This window comes from Bradysia coprophila, chromosome IV (assembly GCF_014529535.1).
Source record: "Bradysia coprophila strain Holo2 chromosome IV, BU_Bcop_v1, whole genome shotgun sequence".
In the NCBI taxonomy this organism is placed as follows: Eukaryota; Metazoa; Arthropoda; class Insecta; order Diptera; family Sciaridae; genus Bradysia; species Bradysia coprophila.
The window spans coordinates 4,336,426-4,354,186 of NC_050738.1; the positions used below are offsets into that span (position 1 = coordinate 4,336,426).

The following is a 17,761-nucleotide window of genomic DNA, read 5'->3' on the forward strand; positions in this document are numbered from 1 at the left end:
AGATAAAATTGTTGGCGAAGGGTATCAAATTGTAGCTAAAGGAGACCGAATCAAGGAAAAGCCTAAGTAACTGACAATCTCTTTAATTGACTATCGGGTAAATTGAATAGAACGAAATGGAAATTTATGGTATATGATTCTTTCGAAGAGTTCACCCCTCGTACGGATGGCTATAGATAGATGACGTTTGTTGCTATTTCTGATCAATGAAATTCTGTTTAAAATCGTTCAATTCACTTCAAACTCATGCTTTAACATCTGTTAATAAGTGATCTTAGACATGTGTCCCAGTGATTCCGATAGTGGTTCGCTAATCGTTCTTCAACCCTATATTTGTTTATCCGAAACAAAAAATTTGAACAATTCATACTGCAATTTTCTGCTCGAAATCTTAAGTTGTTATCAAATTACATATAAAGCACTATTCGCAGTTGGACGGAGTGACTTAACAGAAACGTTGTATGATTTTGCGCCGCGCAAAATCATACAACGTTTCTGTTAAGTCACTCCGTCCAACTGCGAATAGTGTTTCATGGGGACTATCCGCAGTCCACTGCGATTAGTCTCCATGAAACACTATTCGCAGTATACTGCGATTAGTCTCCATGAAACACTATTCGCACTTTCTGCGATTAGTCTCCATGAAACACTATTCGCAGTAGACTGCGAATAGAGTCGGCCTACAAAATTCGATGGCGTAGGATTGGGGGTGCTATTTATACAGACGATTCGTTCTATTTCATATTTACCGTGCAACACAAACAAATCGAGATACCAAACGGCATTAATCATGCATATATATGAAACTCATTATTACATGGAAGATATTTGAGAATTAAAATTATTGTTCATTGTTCATCAACTACAGGTGAGAAAAGTTAGTTGTTTAACAATTAACACTCTGCTATTTAATGCTTACATGTTCCCCTAATTAATTGAATTCAATTTCCTCTATCGCCATATCCATACACACAAAGGGCTTAGTAGTTAAAACATAAAATTGACTATATTTCGGTTATATTATTGCTGACAATGCCGCGTAATTTTAATGTGGAAGAGAAAATCTGTACCGGAGGTATACATCGAAATTCAATGAATATTCAGATATACAAGCAGCTTTAATGTTTTACATAATAGATATCAAAATTAGCGGTAAAATGTGATGAGAACACTTTCTACGTACACGAAAGTATCTTCCAGGCATTTTAGAACTATTCACCTTTTATTGCTGCCATCGTAGAACGCTATTTGGAAACCCAATGAAAGCTGTGGGAATAAAATCATCAGCACTAATTTGTGGATGTATAAAGAAGAGAAGATAGTTTATGTTTTGTTTAGTAGTACTTTACAATTGAGGGGCCATGTCTCCGTCAACCACTCAATCTTTTCATTTGTAACTTATTGCTGCAGTACCTGAGACAAAAGAAAATCTCTTTCGACATGTAGCACATGTTTTTGCCGTGACATTAATTTGGGAATCAAAGGTGTCAGAACAAACAATTTTTTTGTCTTTAGTAGTGTAGAGGGATTCTTTTGAAAAATAGCGTAGGCTCGTGTAACTGGAGAAATTTTTGTAAGAAAAATAAAGTTTTCGGCTTTTGATCACCTTTCACCAGCCACTCAAGCTTCGAAGAAAGAATTTTTTTGAAAGTGGTTTTGTCTTCTTGGTGGGTCGAGGTCAAAGTCCTTTCTAGGTACATATAAAAAAATCCCCTAAAAATTGGTCCAATTTCGGTAGGCTGTTTTTCAAAAAAATCTATCGAAAGAATAGATGCCTTATGAATATGAAGGATTGATGTGCACAATAGTACCAATACCCGAACTAGAAATTTTCGGTGGTTGACTTTCAGATTCCTTCCAATTAATGAGATAGAAGATTTAGATATTGGTATGTTGTAAATCGGCTAAGCATCTGTTATCAACTGTAACGACAGAAAAAATCGATTTTCTGCGGCTAATGCGGTCTTATTATGTATCAAAATAAATGTTAAATATATTGAAGTAATAGATTTGGTATCAAGTGCTAAGAGATACGTTGAACGAAATGGGTATAACAGATTCTATAGACGTAAAAACACTAACTATCACAAAGAAGATAAAATTGTTTCAATTAGTCTGACCTTTTTTTTAAGTGGTGAATCATTGTAGTTTGTTTTCTCGTTTTAAATTCGCTTCTCTTTATCTTTTCACACGTGAACTATTTTGCATCTGTAGTAAATTGTACGCTGAATTCGCTATTTTTACTGGTAATTACCTTCTACTGTTAAACCTTAACTTTAATTATGCTGATTAAAACACACAAAATCTGAAAATCGCATTTGTTTACCAGCTGTTTTTTTTCTGCAACGTACTAGCCGTTGAACAACCGACTCGTAACGTTAACCATATCCGGATATTACGTTAAAAATTCCAAAAGATTTTCTCCCTTTAAACATCAAATCTGCAGTTTCAATAATAAACTTTCCCAAGAGCAAATCAGTTGAGTAAACTTTGATTTAAATATATTAAGGTAAGTAGAGCTAGGGTAAGAAAAACGAGCGAAATAAAAAAAAGAAAAGAAAAATAACCTCTTCCCTGTCTGTAAACGGCATAATGTTATTAAACCACCGCTTTTTTGCCTTTTAATAGAAAATTGAATCGTTTGAAATTCATGTTAAATAGACGGTATATAACGAAAGACAGAGATGTTACTTTCGAATTCGTTCCCGTCTAACTTTTTCCCGGCTATTTATGATGAATAATATTATTATGAATATAAATATCATAGTCGCATATATACCATATTTGTACATACACACATTTGTATTTATACACAGTTAAACGTGTCTGCTTCTGCCTCGAATCCATACATAAATTCCATTTACCAAACATTGCCTCAATTTCACGTGTAATAGAACAGGATATACTATATATGTATGTATGCTTTACGACGGCAAAAGATTGGATATATTATAGACAGATAAATGGTGGGAAATTTCATATAATAATGTGATATAATATGGGAGAAACAACCCCAGGCACCGAACTTTCTATACTTATAAAACACAAAACATCATTGTCAATTTTGGATACAATTTTTTTTATTATTATCTTGCCATCGGCTTTGTGTGATAATTCATATAATCTTTTAAAAAGAAAAGACGGAAAATTCGATAACAATAAAAGAATTGAATTATGAGAATAAAATTTGAATCGAAATCAATCGAAGAAATATAAATTCATAATAAACTCATCTTTTCATTCGTAGTAATATTTGATGAAAGTGATGAAAGTAAGTTGTTGTGCTATGTTGCGATAAACCGTAAAATCTTTTATAAATGGCAAGTGGATCACGACATAGAATCTAAAAACACTAAAATCTAGAACCGTTAGCGAGAAGGGAAGTTGTTATTGAGTCGGATGAAAACCTAGCAATTGGAAAACATTGACAAGGGATAGTTCCGGTTAACGAAAAATGCTAGAGAAGCCAAAACTGGAGGGTGCTATTTAAAGAATGTAAGTAGGTCCTCTTATCCTTTCGCAAACGGCAAGCAAATCCCCTTCGGGTCGGGCTGTAACACCCCACTTATCAAATACACAACTTGGAACCTATACTATTACTTCATTAGTTTTAACATACATTTTGATACAAGCTCACAATACTATAGTTCGTCGCTTATACTTCGCTGTCATTAACAGATGAAATATGAGCTTACAAACCAGGATTGATAATTGTTGAAAGGTGTGAAACTAATTTGGTGTTATCTGGAAGAAGGACGATATATTTGTGAACAGTAATGTAGAATTTTGGATAAAAGTATGAGACAGATTACTTCGTTGTTTTACAATTGATCGTGTTACTTTGATTCTCCAACAATAATTTGGCTACAGTGTCTAAAAAATATATGAAACAGTCACATTGCAGTTCGGTCCAAAGTTCTGAACCTTGGTTCGGTCGTCAAAATTTTGTGGTTGAAACTAATTCATTATGTCATTATGACTTGACGCAGTCTAACCCAAAAAAAATAGTGGTAGATGTTCAGGAGCAGACCTACAAGAAAATCTATCTACCACATACGACGCAGATTTTTTTTGGTAAAATTTTTGCTGTTTTCAGTCACATTTTTTTTGGTAAAAATTATTTGGCAGATGATGAGTAAAACTAAGCCAGTTTGTTTGAACTAATTGGGTGTACAATTTAATTTTTGTGTAACGAAGCTGAAAGCGTCAACTCTAGCGATATCATTCATTTTAGAAATTGTACTACAAAGACTGCGTCACATTTTCTCGTAGAGATTTTGTTGGGATTAATATTGGCGTTCAAACCTATCTCGCTCTAGCTTAGTTAGTAACTAACGTAATTGCTTTAAACTTTGTATTTTGCTTCGTATTTTTGGCCATACGTAATCTACTATTTCATGGAAGGAAAGCGTATCCACAGTAATAAATGTTTTGTCTCTTTCTCTCAAATGTATTTTTTCTTATGCTGACAGTATAATTATCCAGTCTTTCGTCCTTTATTATACACAGACGAAAATCTTTTACTTCATTAGCTGTTACACAAGAGTTGTTATGTACGATGTATTGTGCAATCGCAGTAAAAAAAGCATGCTGTGTTGCCTCCCGTTTACTTGACAGATCGTTTTTAACAATATGCGTAAATTATGTAAACCGAGACAAAACTGAATGTTCTTTTTTTGACTGCGTGGGGACCTTAAGCAACGGCTTACTATACTGTCGATAACACATAGTCGTCCACACAGCCCACAATGTTGTTGTTAACCTGTTACAGACGGCAAGCATATGACCAGAATTATTATCGGGTCTATTACTTCTAACGATCAAAGTATTTTCAATCGGTTGATTTCAAATCTTGTACTTCAATTTTTTAACATGTATTTTGCTATAAAAATGAGCTTGTCATTATTTTTGTCGTCGTCATCGATAACAGATGAATAGCCGTATGTGACAGGAAAATTATTTGACTGGAAAATTTCACTAAAAATATCAAATTTGGAGGAAAAAACATAGCTAACGCCGATTAATGTGAAACTCTTTATTTCTCTTACTTCATTTTCTTCTCTGCTGAAAAACTATTCTTCCTTTTAAATCACTTACATTATCTACTCTTTGCCTTGTTATCATATACAATTAAATTGCCGGAGGCAATATAGACAGCCCCGTACGAAGTCAAATTTCATAAATTCCTATTTAAACAGCTATATACCGCTATATTTACCTATATTTCACTGTAAATAAACATTTCACAGAGGAATATGCTATTATATAGCTCTATATGCCTGTATATAGCTCAATATAGCTGTATATAGGTATATATAGATGTCCATATATGGAATCCCTGAAACACCCCACACATATAACAAATTATTTTTATGTTAACAGAAACTCTCTAAGCATCATTTTCCCCACTTTATATCACTTTTAATAAAATCCAATATGGCCGCCGGCAGCCATTTTGTTAGGAGACCGGAAATAGTACAGACGCTTTACAATCGTTAATACCTTTCAAACAAAAAAAAAATCATGAAATTTGGTCAAAATTTACTCGAGATATTGACAAAATACTCCACGTTCACTGTACGGCCGAGTAGCCAGATAAGAGCTCACTCCAAGAGACCTAGCTCACGCTCCGGAGAACATAATTTCATAAATTTTTTTTCCCTGATTGGTACGGTCAATACCTATCTATTAAAGCTAAAACAGACGAAATATGTTCAAATGTGGCCGACCTACAAGCAAAAACTGCTTGCCGCCCTGTGCCTGTTCCACACCAAGGGGTCTAACTCACAAGTCGGTCATCCGATTTCCATAAACTTTTTTTTGTCGATCGGTATTGTAAATATCTTTCATTCGATGTATCATTTACGAGTATAGCGTTTAAATGTCCGGAGATATCTTCGAAAAACCGTAAAGCACTTATTGGGCCCCAGCTCAGGAGGGGTCGATCCAAAATCACTCATCTTCGAACTTAGCCTGTCTTTTGACATTACCAAACGGGGAAAAAAAGAATTTTCAAAATCGGATGCGTTTTACTCAAGTTATCGTGCAGACAGACAGACGGACGGACGGACGGACGGACAGACGGACATTTTCTTGCTGATTTGGCATCTCTGGACAACCACAATAGGTTTCCCCTTACTCAGGGAGTCCAATTCGACGTGTTACAAACGTATGCGTAAACCTATAAGACCCCAGTACTTCGTACGGGTCTAAAAACGAAAGAACATCCTAAAATATGTTGCGAATTTAGTATAAATACTAATCATCATCATCTGAGAGGTTATTTGATTTTATGGCTAATTAATATCGAATTTAATACTCCCAACCACATTGCTCTCTGAATCGCATTCAGTAATTATTCGGATAGCGACAACAAACTTTATTTCGAAATTATTAAATCATTCTGTACCATCATCATTCAAACGAAGTACAACAATGTTAGATTTGAATGCTTGTATGGGCCATCAAAAGAAAACTTTCTGTTTGAGAAATTTAGGAAATTCATATTTACAAATTGTGGGTGAAATTCATTCAGTTACATCATGAGATAATTATAAATCCTTTACAAAATATCCAATAAAATTTGACAAACAACAAACACAGTTAACGACGCGAGTCTATAGCTTTGTTTGTGAAAATTAAGGTCTATTTCTAACGACATGGTCGAACAGTACAACATAAGCATAATTTGGAGTGTCAATTTTTGTTCTTGTTGTTCCTCTGGAACATTCCGCCAATGGATCCATTAAAATGCGATGTCTATCGTTTCGACTCTCAAAAATTAATCCCAAATGTGGATCTGTGATTGCCTTAAAATGTTTGCTATCGTTCATACAACTGTAGCCAGTACTCCAATTGAAATAACTAGGACCAATCGAATAAGTCTACCGCATTAAGTCGACATATTTGCAGCATACAAACCCCAAATCATGTTTCGTCGGCCATACTCGTTTCGAATAATTGAAAACGGCATACCAATCAATACGAGCATCTTCGACCGATTCCATGCATTTCGTCAAACTCTCCGCAAAGTCAATGAAACCTGAGATTTCCTCACCATTTGGCTTACGGTGTCTCATCGATATAATAGTCTAAATTTTGGGACATTTTACAGCATCATTCAGGACCAAAAATTTACCGCACAAACCGTCATCATCCCGACTCGATTCGAACGTTCGCGCAACGATAGCTCTTGCAAAAATTCATCGTTTTTGTGGTAATGTGCACTATATAAAATATGAGGCTTCCTCGAAGGGAAAATTGATTCATAAACGGCTTCTCTTTGCGTTAAAAATGCTTGTCGGGTTAAGATTGCCGTGGATGTTCTGTAAATGTTTACCGTTCAACATGAGACAGCAATAACATAGGTTGGTGAAATAACTAAAATTAAATTTAAGCCACAAAACCGAATAAAATGACTTCAGGATTTCGTGTTGTTCGCATAACAACACACAGAACGGAACACAAATTCTTATCACGTAATACATTCATTCAACTCTAGAATAAAATCTTTTAGGTCAACAGACTCAACTCAAAATAATAAAAATTTACTTTAGCAATGCTGCACCTTTTAATAACGCACCCGATGCTCGTTGTAAAAATGAAAGCTGTCCAAAGCATTATCACATATTGTGCAGAAGCACAACATTGCATTTTATCCAACAAACAAACAAACAGAAAACATAAACCAACCTGTAACCTAATGCAGCGTTCGTTCGAGCAAAATCTCGATTTCTTAAGTAAAATATATCGTCTGTGACGATAAATGAGTCCAAATACTCTTCATAAGTATCGTAAGCCAATAGTTTTCTATCGTCGAATGCATCCATGTTTTACTATCCGTTTTATGTTTTATTCGTTCAATTGATTTATAAGAAGCTTTCCAGAAGTGGAAAGAAAAGCGAATTCACTGCAATTTTCACAGAGAATAATTGCACAGATTTGTGTGGATCAACTTGTTGGATGTTGTATGTGTAGTTTTTGCAATTTGGATGTTTATTTGTATTTTTAGACTAAAATACACTTATAATTTATCTGAACAGATTTTATGAATTTATTTGTTTTTCAATGACGACATCGATTACTTTGATTAGGAAAGACGTGTACATTCGTGAGGACACGATATAGCTTTTCGGGTTGGTTTTGGTAATTATTAGTGAGTATCTAACCATGGTTAGATACTCACTAATAATTACCAAAACCACTGCAGTGACAATGAGTAGCAGCACCTTAAAATTGCGAATACTACAATCGCTTTGAAGGAGGGCCTATTTTAGTGATCGATTCTCGTAATTCTTGAAAATTCTCGAATTTCATGAACACTTTTCATCCAATAATTTCGAGAACTTTCACAGTCACTTTAACCTGTCACAGACGGCAAGCATATTAACAGTCTTACTATTTAAACTATCACAGATCCAAGTTTTTGTCAACAAATGTCTAAGACGAATTCTGAAGATCCACGGCAGAGTAAAATAAACCAGGCAGGAGCGGTTCATTTTCGAAGCGTCAAATAAGGGACCTAATACACTGGATGAAAATGAACTCAAATGAACACTGACATAAATTGAAAAATTTAGAAGTGGAATTGGATAGGACACATTCTTCGTAGATCCAGTGAATACATAGCGAAAGCTGCGCTAGATTAGAATCCACAGGGAAACAGGAAGAGGGGTCGTCCAAAGATTGCGTGGAAAAGGACAATCATCGAAGAAGCCAAGGACCAAGGAAAGACTTGGAGCGAAGTGAAAGCCTTAGCGCTGAATCGTTTGGGAGGGAGGCAATTTGTTGGTGCCTTATGCTTCCCGCTGAGTAAGACAAGATGATGATGATTTAAAATATTACTTCAATTGATCGAATATTTTCAGAAATTGATTTCAGAAATCTTTTACTTCATTTGTTTTGAACATGTTTTTGCTGTATGAAACCTCATTGGTAAACTTGTCGAATCAGCTGTTATCGCTACAGCCAGATTTTTCAAAATATTGAGTTGAATTGACGAATATAATCGTAGGTAACCTTGAACTTGCTCCGGACTTTAAACCGTTCATAAAAGTAATTATGATGAAAAATATCAGTTAAGTTTGTTGTAACTGTAAACAGGAATTTTCACTGGCTGAACGAACACGATTTAATCCACATATATCGGTTTTCATAAAAATATTGAGTAGGTTATGTCTCTATGGATGAAGTTTGACTGTAATTCGACATTTCCTATGTCATTGGAACAGACCTACAGCAGGACCAATGATATAATAGTTATTTATGCAATTGAGGGACACATAAACATTGAAACGTTTATAGTGCTTATTGTACTGTTGATCTGAGTCGAAGGCGAGCTCAATAATATAGGAATCTTCTAGCTTCAAGGAACTATTTTTGTCGAAAAAGAGAAGTAAAGTTTTGTCATCGTGAATTAAATTCAACTTTATAAACCTTAAGTTATTGAGTATTTACTTTCAATAGGATTTTCCAACTGGTAAACACAACACATTCTTTTATGTCATTAATCGATTTGGAGTTGATCAAACAACAATAAATTTTCGAATTCTAGATTACGTTTCACTTTCCTTCTACGACACCCGCTATGTGCAATTATTAGAAAAAATAGGGAATAAATTCCCAGCGAAGAACGAGCGCCACAAACAGATTCTGTATTCATGAATGAATGTCACACCCGCAAGGCATACTTTATAAGCGAAGAGAGTAGATTTATTACAGGGCTTCCTAAACAATACTCTCCCATACTTAATTCGAATGGTTGTTTGATTCATGTTCATTTATAGAGGGTGAGGGGTGTTATAGACAGTCGTTCAATATTTAACCTAATTAACTTACAACTGGTAAATTCATGAATTAACCTAGTAAATTACAATAGCTCCGCCTGTTCACAATTAACAGTAAATTTAACTGTTAACACGCTGGAAAAATTGATGATAAGTCTTTTGGAACCTATTTATCGGTTCTTTAGGTGACACATTTTTTGTATTCTTCAGGACTTCATTCTTTGCGAACTACTTTTTGTTCACTCTACTTCTTTTTGCTAGATTTATGAAAGAGTTGCTTATTCTACGATTAAATGGGTTCCTTAGCGTGACCTGATATCGAGCTAAATAGCATAGTACGGATCTTATAAAAATGAATCAATTCATATTTTCTTCGAGAACGTTCATAAATTAAAGTCGAATCATTATAATTTCATCGATTCTATTCATTTAATTCATTTTTAAATAATTGTTTCTTTCAAAGAAATCATTTAGAAAACATTACAGAATAGACATGTGCATTTGAACGGATTACCCGCAGGTCTACCCCGAGTAAACAGGTCTAATGCGCATGTGTAGGCTTTTATAATGTAATGTTTTCTAAATGATTTCTTTGATAACTACAATTATTTGAAAATGAATTTAATGAATAGAATCGATCAAATTATAATGCTTCGACTTTACATAAATCAAAAATAAGAATTTTTAAGAAAGTCACGCAAAATGTATGAGAATTGCCACAAAATAAATATGGACCGTCATGCAGGCCTTATATCCTCTCTTGTGTTACGTAATTTATGAACGACACCTTACTTCAAAAGTAAATTATAAAATTTTTCGTTAGCTACAAAAGTTTCAGATACAAATCGAACGTCCTGAGGAAACTAGAAATGACAAACAGTTCCGTTCTTTTTCTTTCATGCTAATGACATTCCTCATTTTCAGTTATGAGAATATATTTTTCTCTCGGCTCGGCATAGTTATACCATTTTTCTCTTCTTTACAATCATGACTGGATGGCGTTCAATGAAAAGTTATTTAACCGTGATTGCTTTGAAGATGCAAATCATAAGTTCTGCAGTGTTCTTTTATATTAATAGTCTGAAATATTCGACTAGGTTGTGAAGTCGAATTTATTATAATTTTATGCAACTCAGTGACGAAAAGTAAATCTTTCTCATTGTGAAAAATATGTCATGAAGTCGGCTGTAAATGCTTTTTTATTCTTCGAGGCCGAAAGTAAGGGAATTTCGGAATTTTTCTCGTGGTTCATGTAGCGAAATTGTCTGAAGTCAATTGTCAAAGACAGATACGTAAATATTTTGTCAAACCCGGACTCAAGTGACAATCCACAGGTAATCACATTGTCATAAAATCCATTACGTATCAAATCTGCTCCCTTTTCCGATCTACTAATTAAATACTGATCTATACAAGAAAATCTATTACTTCATCAGTTTTAACAACAATTTTGTTATATAAGACAACATCATACATGCATCGTTGCTTCACATCGTTCGTCCGTTCAAACGATAAAAAAGTATTAAAGTTTTTTCTTTTAGATTATATAGCATTTGCTACAAGACATCCACAGGTCTCGGATGATTCGAACCATAGTTTGAGTAGAATGATTCCATTTGAACACATTAATCCCAACTTTTTTTTTTATTTAGAAAGGTTTTATGAACTACTTCTAGTTTAAACAACTAGTTGCAACTGAACCATGACATTTTAGATATATCTTTTGAAATATGAGATTTTTATAATATTTTCCATTTCAACTCAAAGTACGACTGCAAAACATTGGAAATGAGAGTAAATTTTCGAAAACAATTTTTTTTGTGACGGCAGGATTATCCGAATAGGTATACAATCGTAAGCCATAAATAATACAATTTTTCGTCTGATACATGGAGGTAAGGTCAGAGACAGTACTTTATTTTTGTAACAACGAATAGTAGTCGATTTAGTAGCATCATCACCGAAAAAATAATAATTTTAATTCTGGTAATTCCGACCAGATCAACAAAAATCCGATGCATTTGTAAAAAAAGTTTTATTGTCAATCTAGAACTGGTTTGCAAATTGTATATCTAATCTACACCATAGCAATTTCCTCTATTATCTGAGTACTTACCGAGGTACTTACCTATAAATTTATTTTATACCAACAACAACGGAAAATGTATATATTCCGACAAAACATCTGCTAACTAATAAAATATTTATTTATTTGATTATAACTCTATTAAACTGTTTTATTGCCGTTTTATTGGATTAAAATGGAATTGAATGTTTTGCCGTTAAAGTACACAATTGTTGATTGGAGGATTTTTTATTTATTTATACATAGACTTAGCAACATTACCCTATCTATTGTAGACTGGCAATAATTTCGATTCTTTTTATTTTCGTATAACAGAAGCAGAAGACGGATTTTATTTTTCTCTACCACAAGCATTAGTGGATAGGATGTACTTTACGCAAGTACATTTACGTTCTTTTTTCTCGAATAAATTATTCTGGTACATACCATCCATAATCGGATGAGATAAGATAATGCGAAAAAGCAAACTTTTGCTTTCATTTTTTTTTACTTTTATTTTAATAAAATTCATTGATCTACTGCCGTCTACTGCTGTGTGGTTTTTTTATGCGGTTGAAATTTGATACTGAGTATTGATTGGGTTTGTGTTTTGAATATTTAATGTGAACTTTGAGGAAAAGGCGAGTATTATCCAAAAGCACTAAATAACATACTCACACTACACGTCGTTACAAAAAGAAAACCGACAAATTGACTTTTCATTTTTAGCCAGAAAAAGTAACAGATTTAAGATTCAACTCTGTATTGCACATTCGATTCAAAAATACATTTATGCAAAACAGCTTTGGAACAGATTTTTTTCCCGAATTTTGCAGTTAGAGAGATTTGTTCCCTTTTTTCTCTTTAAAACAAAATTGATTTATTTTTCAATATAGAAATAAATCCGGAACACAAAGCTCTTGGGTGTAACTATGTAGCGTGTTGTTCAACTTTCTCCACTCAATGAAAATGTATTTTGAATATCAATTTTTGCAATATTTACCCCATTTCGGACTGGCTTATTTTTTGCTTTTCTTTTTCATGAAACCTTTAGGTTACAGTGAGAATGTTATGGAACGAATAAAATTCGTTCGCACGGTTTGAAGGTACACTAAAATGATAGGTCGCACCGATTCTGTTTCATAATTTCAATTAGGTAGTAAATAACATTAGAGCTCCATATTTCGTGAAGCCTTGAATTGGATTTACGATCAAAATTGTAATTTTGTTGTCAGTTATGAAATAATGAACAGAGTCTAGGGTTAGGTCAATGTACTAACCTTTCAAAAACGGCAACCGTATCGCGTTATATTCGTTAAATCTGCTACTTCTTTTGTTTGAAATACTTATTTTCATGCTTCGGGGCCGAAAATGATGGCAATTTTTCGAATTTTCTCGGGTTTCCGGCCCTCTGCATGAAAACTCACATGTGCACCTGTTTGGGACGGTTGATTTAAGGCACTTTCGCTTGTAGACCTCACTTCGTTCGGCCTACAATCCGCGAAATTGCCTTAAATCAATCGTCCAAAACAGGTACACAAATGACTATGCCCGTTGTGTTTGATATTGGATCTTGTACTTCATTTGTTATAACACACATTTTTTCATTACACCAACTACGAAAGTTGTAATTTTCGCTTCCCGAATGAGATGTGAAAGTATAAAAATTCAACTCTCAGTTAGCCACGACATCACAAGAGGTGCGAAAATACTTTCGCCTCCCAACAGAGGAGCGAAAGTACTTTCGCCCCTCAAACGAGGATGTGAAAGTAAATGACAGCAACAACATGCGTTCCGTCTGGTGCCTTCGGCCACGGGCTGCAAACTTCGCACACGGTTGAATTTTTTTACTTTCGTCACTTGTGATCCAAATAACCATTCTATGTAAGGCCATCTAATGCCATTTGGAGCTATTCGCATATTTTTGTCAGTAGCGCATCCCTGATGATGGGCACTCGAACGAGCACTATTACCCATATTTTGTAAAAGTCAGCATGTATATGCTGCATGAGTTACAGGGGAAAAGACTTATCACATGGCTTACTGGCTCCTCCTGTGAGACCTGTATGTTTTTATGGTAGGAATTTGCTTTACTACACCAAAGATAGTTCAAAATGTTTATGTCTTTCTAATGCAATAATGCCGTATTTTCTGTGCTCGAACAAAAAACATTAAAAAAAAACAAACTGTGTTATGTACCCCAGGTAAAACGCGAAAAACAAAGAAAAAAGAGATTGAATCGTCATTACTTTTAGAGTTCAACCATCGAATAAATAGTTCAGCAGTAAAGCTACAAGTTGGAAAATTGAATTTGCGTTATTTCCCTTAAAATTTAAGATTTCCAACGTTGAATGTTGTTGCTCTACTGCCATAGAAAGATGAAGTTGAAGATGAAGATGAAGATGAAGATGAAGACGTGTGTTTCGCTCTAACACAAAAGCTATTGTTCTGCTGACTTTCTGCTAATTTTTCACTGGGCTATTATAAACCAAATAAACCAAATTTTCGTCATTTTTACAATCGTTTAGTAATAATTATGATGCACTAAACGGAATTTCATCGAATCGAGTATTTCTACTTCGTCAACGGTGGTTTTAGCTGCATGAATTTCATCATATCATTGTTGCGTCATCGGTGTTCACATCTATACCCGGCATTGTTCTTCAAAGTTGTTGCGGAAACAATGAATCTCAATTCATTCAATGACGTCGCTAACCACATTGCCAACGAAAATGACAAATTAACCGGCAAAATAGTATCCGGACTAAAGACCGAGCTGTCGTTTATACGAAAGGAGCTGAAAAATGACATCAATTCACTGTCGAATAATTTCCAAGATGCGGTGCAACGAGTTGAATCTGAACAATCATCGCAACTTGGACGGATCTCACACCTGGAGGACACAGTGGCCCGTCTCCAACGGATTAACGAATTGGTCGTCTCCGGGATACCTGTGGTGGAAAACGAATGCTGTGCAGCAGTCATTAAGAAGATTGCTGCAGCTGTTCACTGCACAATTGGAACGTTACGCGCATTTCGCTTATACAAAACTGGTCAAAATAACCTCAAAAAACGCCTCCGTAATAACAGCAACGCAAACCCGCCGATTATCATGGTGAAATTTGCATCGACTATGGAAAAGAGCGACTTCTTCAGAGCGTACCTCTCACGTAAAGATCTAAGCCTTAAGGACATCGGATTTTCATCCACTCAGCGCATTTACGTGAAAGAAAACCTGACACCGTCCAACCACAATATTTTCCAAGAATGTGAAAGTGCAAAGAGAACTGGCCTAGTAAGCAAGCTGTTTACCAGAGATGGAGTCTGCTATGTTGCCCTTCAACCTAATGGCAAACCGACTATGGTACACTCAATTGACGCCCTCCATGATTTGATCGGCGGTAGTAATGCAATTGCTCGACCTAAAAGACCCAACGACGTGGGTGGTCATGATAAACCTGCGGTAACTAAGAGGAAAACCAAAAAGCGCAGATTGGATCCAACGTGTCGATCGAACGCAATTCCGCAACAGTCGATGGAATGTGAGTCAAATGGAAATCGTAATTCCTGGGCAGCACTTCAAGCAGCAACAGAACAATTCGATTCGGAATCATTACAGTCGACAATGGATACAACTGCAACAACTACAACCGCTACCACCGACTGATTTTTTCGATTAGTCATCGTCATGCATTCCACCGTTAGTTAATTTCGCTTGGTCATCGTTATGCTCGATTCAAAGACAAGTATACTGAATTATATCTCATTTCTCATTGTTTTATCTGTCATAAACTTAATTTTCACATTTTCATTACCATTTTTGTCAAGCTTCTGATTACTAAAACGAGGATAGGATTTTGGCTGAATTTTGAAGGTCTTTTCTTTCTATTTGTACACGATAACAAACACGGAAAGTATACGATTAAACATCGCATCATCCACATTACTTTTGGACACTGTCATTGACGTAAGTACCACTGATTTCATTCATTCATCATATCATCACTGTCATACATCATTTGAATCATTCACTGCGGGTTCCTCTGCATCACCTCTATCGTTTTTGAAAATGGCAATGACCCAAAGTGTGAGACCTAACCCTGCGGAGATTCCAATCGCGATACAGAATGTAGTACTTAAATCGGCATTCCCAGCGACTAGTCCTACTCTGAATGTTGCTCATCTCAACCCAGACGGTCTTCGTCCAAAGATTGATGAGTTTCGGGAGGTCATTAAGGGAGCAAATCTGCACTGTGTTGCTATATCGGAGACCCACTTCAAGTCTTATATGTCAGACAAGTCGGTCGAGCTGCGAGGTTTTGTACTTCACCGAAATGACAGGGAACTTCGCCGGTATGGAGGAGTGGCACTCTATGTGAAGAAAAGTGTTGCTTCGAAAGTAGTTCTAAAAAGTGTTAGCCGAATAGGGACACTTGAGTACCTCTTTGTCGAACTAAGTTGCGTGTCGCATAAGGTACTGTTCGGCGTGATGTACAAGCCGCCTGGGATCGATGACATTGATGTGTTCGAAGACATCATGCAAGATCTGAGTTCCAGGTATTCGAATGTTATAGTTGCGGGGGATTTTAATGAGGACTTGATTTCTCGTTCAGCCAAGACGATTAGGTACATTGATGCGGTCCGTTCATTGTCAATGGAACTGGTTTCGACGGAACCTACACATTTTTCGAAGACTTCTTCTACGTGCATTGACCACTTTCTGACTAACTCTATTAGTGATGTTGCTCGTTTCTCTCAGGTTAGTCTGGGGGGAATTTCTAAACATGACATGATTTTCATGTCAGTACAATGTGATATGTCGTGCATTGACTCTGGGGTCACATTGAGGCGTAGGATTCATCGTATTGACGGTGAGAAGTTGGTTTCAGATGCGATGTCAGTTGACTGGACCAGTATCATGATGAGTAACGATGTCGATGAATCAGTGAGTAACCTCGAAGTAGAGCTGCTGCGTCTGCTGAACTTTCATGCTCCTTTAGAACCGATGCAAGCACGAGAGTCTTCAGCACCGTGGTTCTGCTATGACGTTAGCAAGGCACTGATTGACAGGGATTTAGCATATGAAGCATGGAAACGTCATAGGACCGACGGTAACTTTGTTCATTTTAAAAGACTGAGGAATGCAGCCTCACAGATCATCCGACTAGCTAAGCGTCGCTACTACACGCGTAAGTTCGGGTCTTTGATACCTACGACGAAACTGTGGAGCAGCTTACGTGGGTTGGGTCTTTTAAGGGGCTCTGGTGATGCCGTGGCCCCGTATACGCCAGAGGAATTCAACGTCCATTTCACTCAAGGCATTTATTCAGACTTCCCAGTTTTTATTAATTTGTCGAATACCCCACGGCTATTGACCGGGAACTCCGCAACGTCCCGTAGACAGTTTTCTTTTCGTAACGTTACCAGCCATGAAGTATGCAAGGCCATTGTTAGCATTAAATCAAATTCTGAGGGCCTCGACGGCATCCCGATTTCATTTATCAAACTAATCCTACCAGCTGTTCTGCCAGTGATTACGACCATTTTCAATGCAGCATTAACTAAATCTGTATTTCCGAAGTCATGGAAGCTGTCTAAGGTCTTGCCGAGGCATAAGAATACGCGTGATAAACAATTGCGGGACTACCGCCCGATTAGTATACTTCCGGCGTTGTCTAAGGCTTTAGAGAAGCTTATGAAGGGTCAAATGAATGAGTACATAGCTGAATTTGGACTGTTACATAGATTTCAGTCTGGGTTTCGCTCAAACCATGGTACTGCTACGGCCTTACTGAAGATTACGGATGATATAAGGGTGGATCTTGACGGTGGATTAGCCACGGTCCTCTTGTTACTCGACTTTTCTAAGGCCTTCGATACAGTTAGGCACGGTCTTTTGCTTAATAAACTT

General features: G+C 36.0%; 1 protein-coding gene across 1 annotated transcript; it reads right to left on the reverse strand.

Moving 5' to 3' along the window:
- Positions 1–6,465: 6,465 nt before the first annotated feature.
- LOC119085892 (cilia- and flagella-associated protein 299-like) lies at positions 6,466–8,070 on the reverse strand. The gene is made up of 4 exons (XM_037196429.1): positions 7,693–8,070; positions 7,148–7,325; positions 6,922–7,091; positions 6,466–6,864 (listed from the first exon to the last, which is right to left on the reverse strand). Exons 1-4 carry the CDS (start codon positions 7,827–7,829, stop codon positions 6,639–6,641), a joined length of 711 nt encoding a protein of 236 aa, XP_037052324.1. The 5' UTR covers positions 7,830–8,070; the 3' UTR covers positions 6,466–6,638.
- Positions 8,071–17,761: the final 9,691 nt, after the last annotated feature.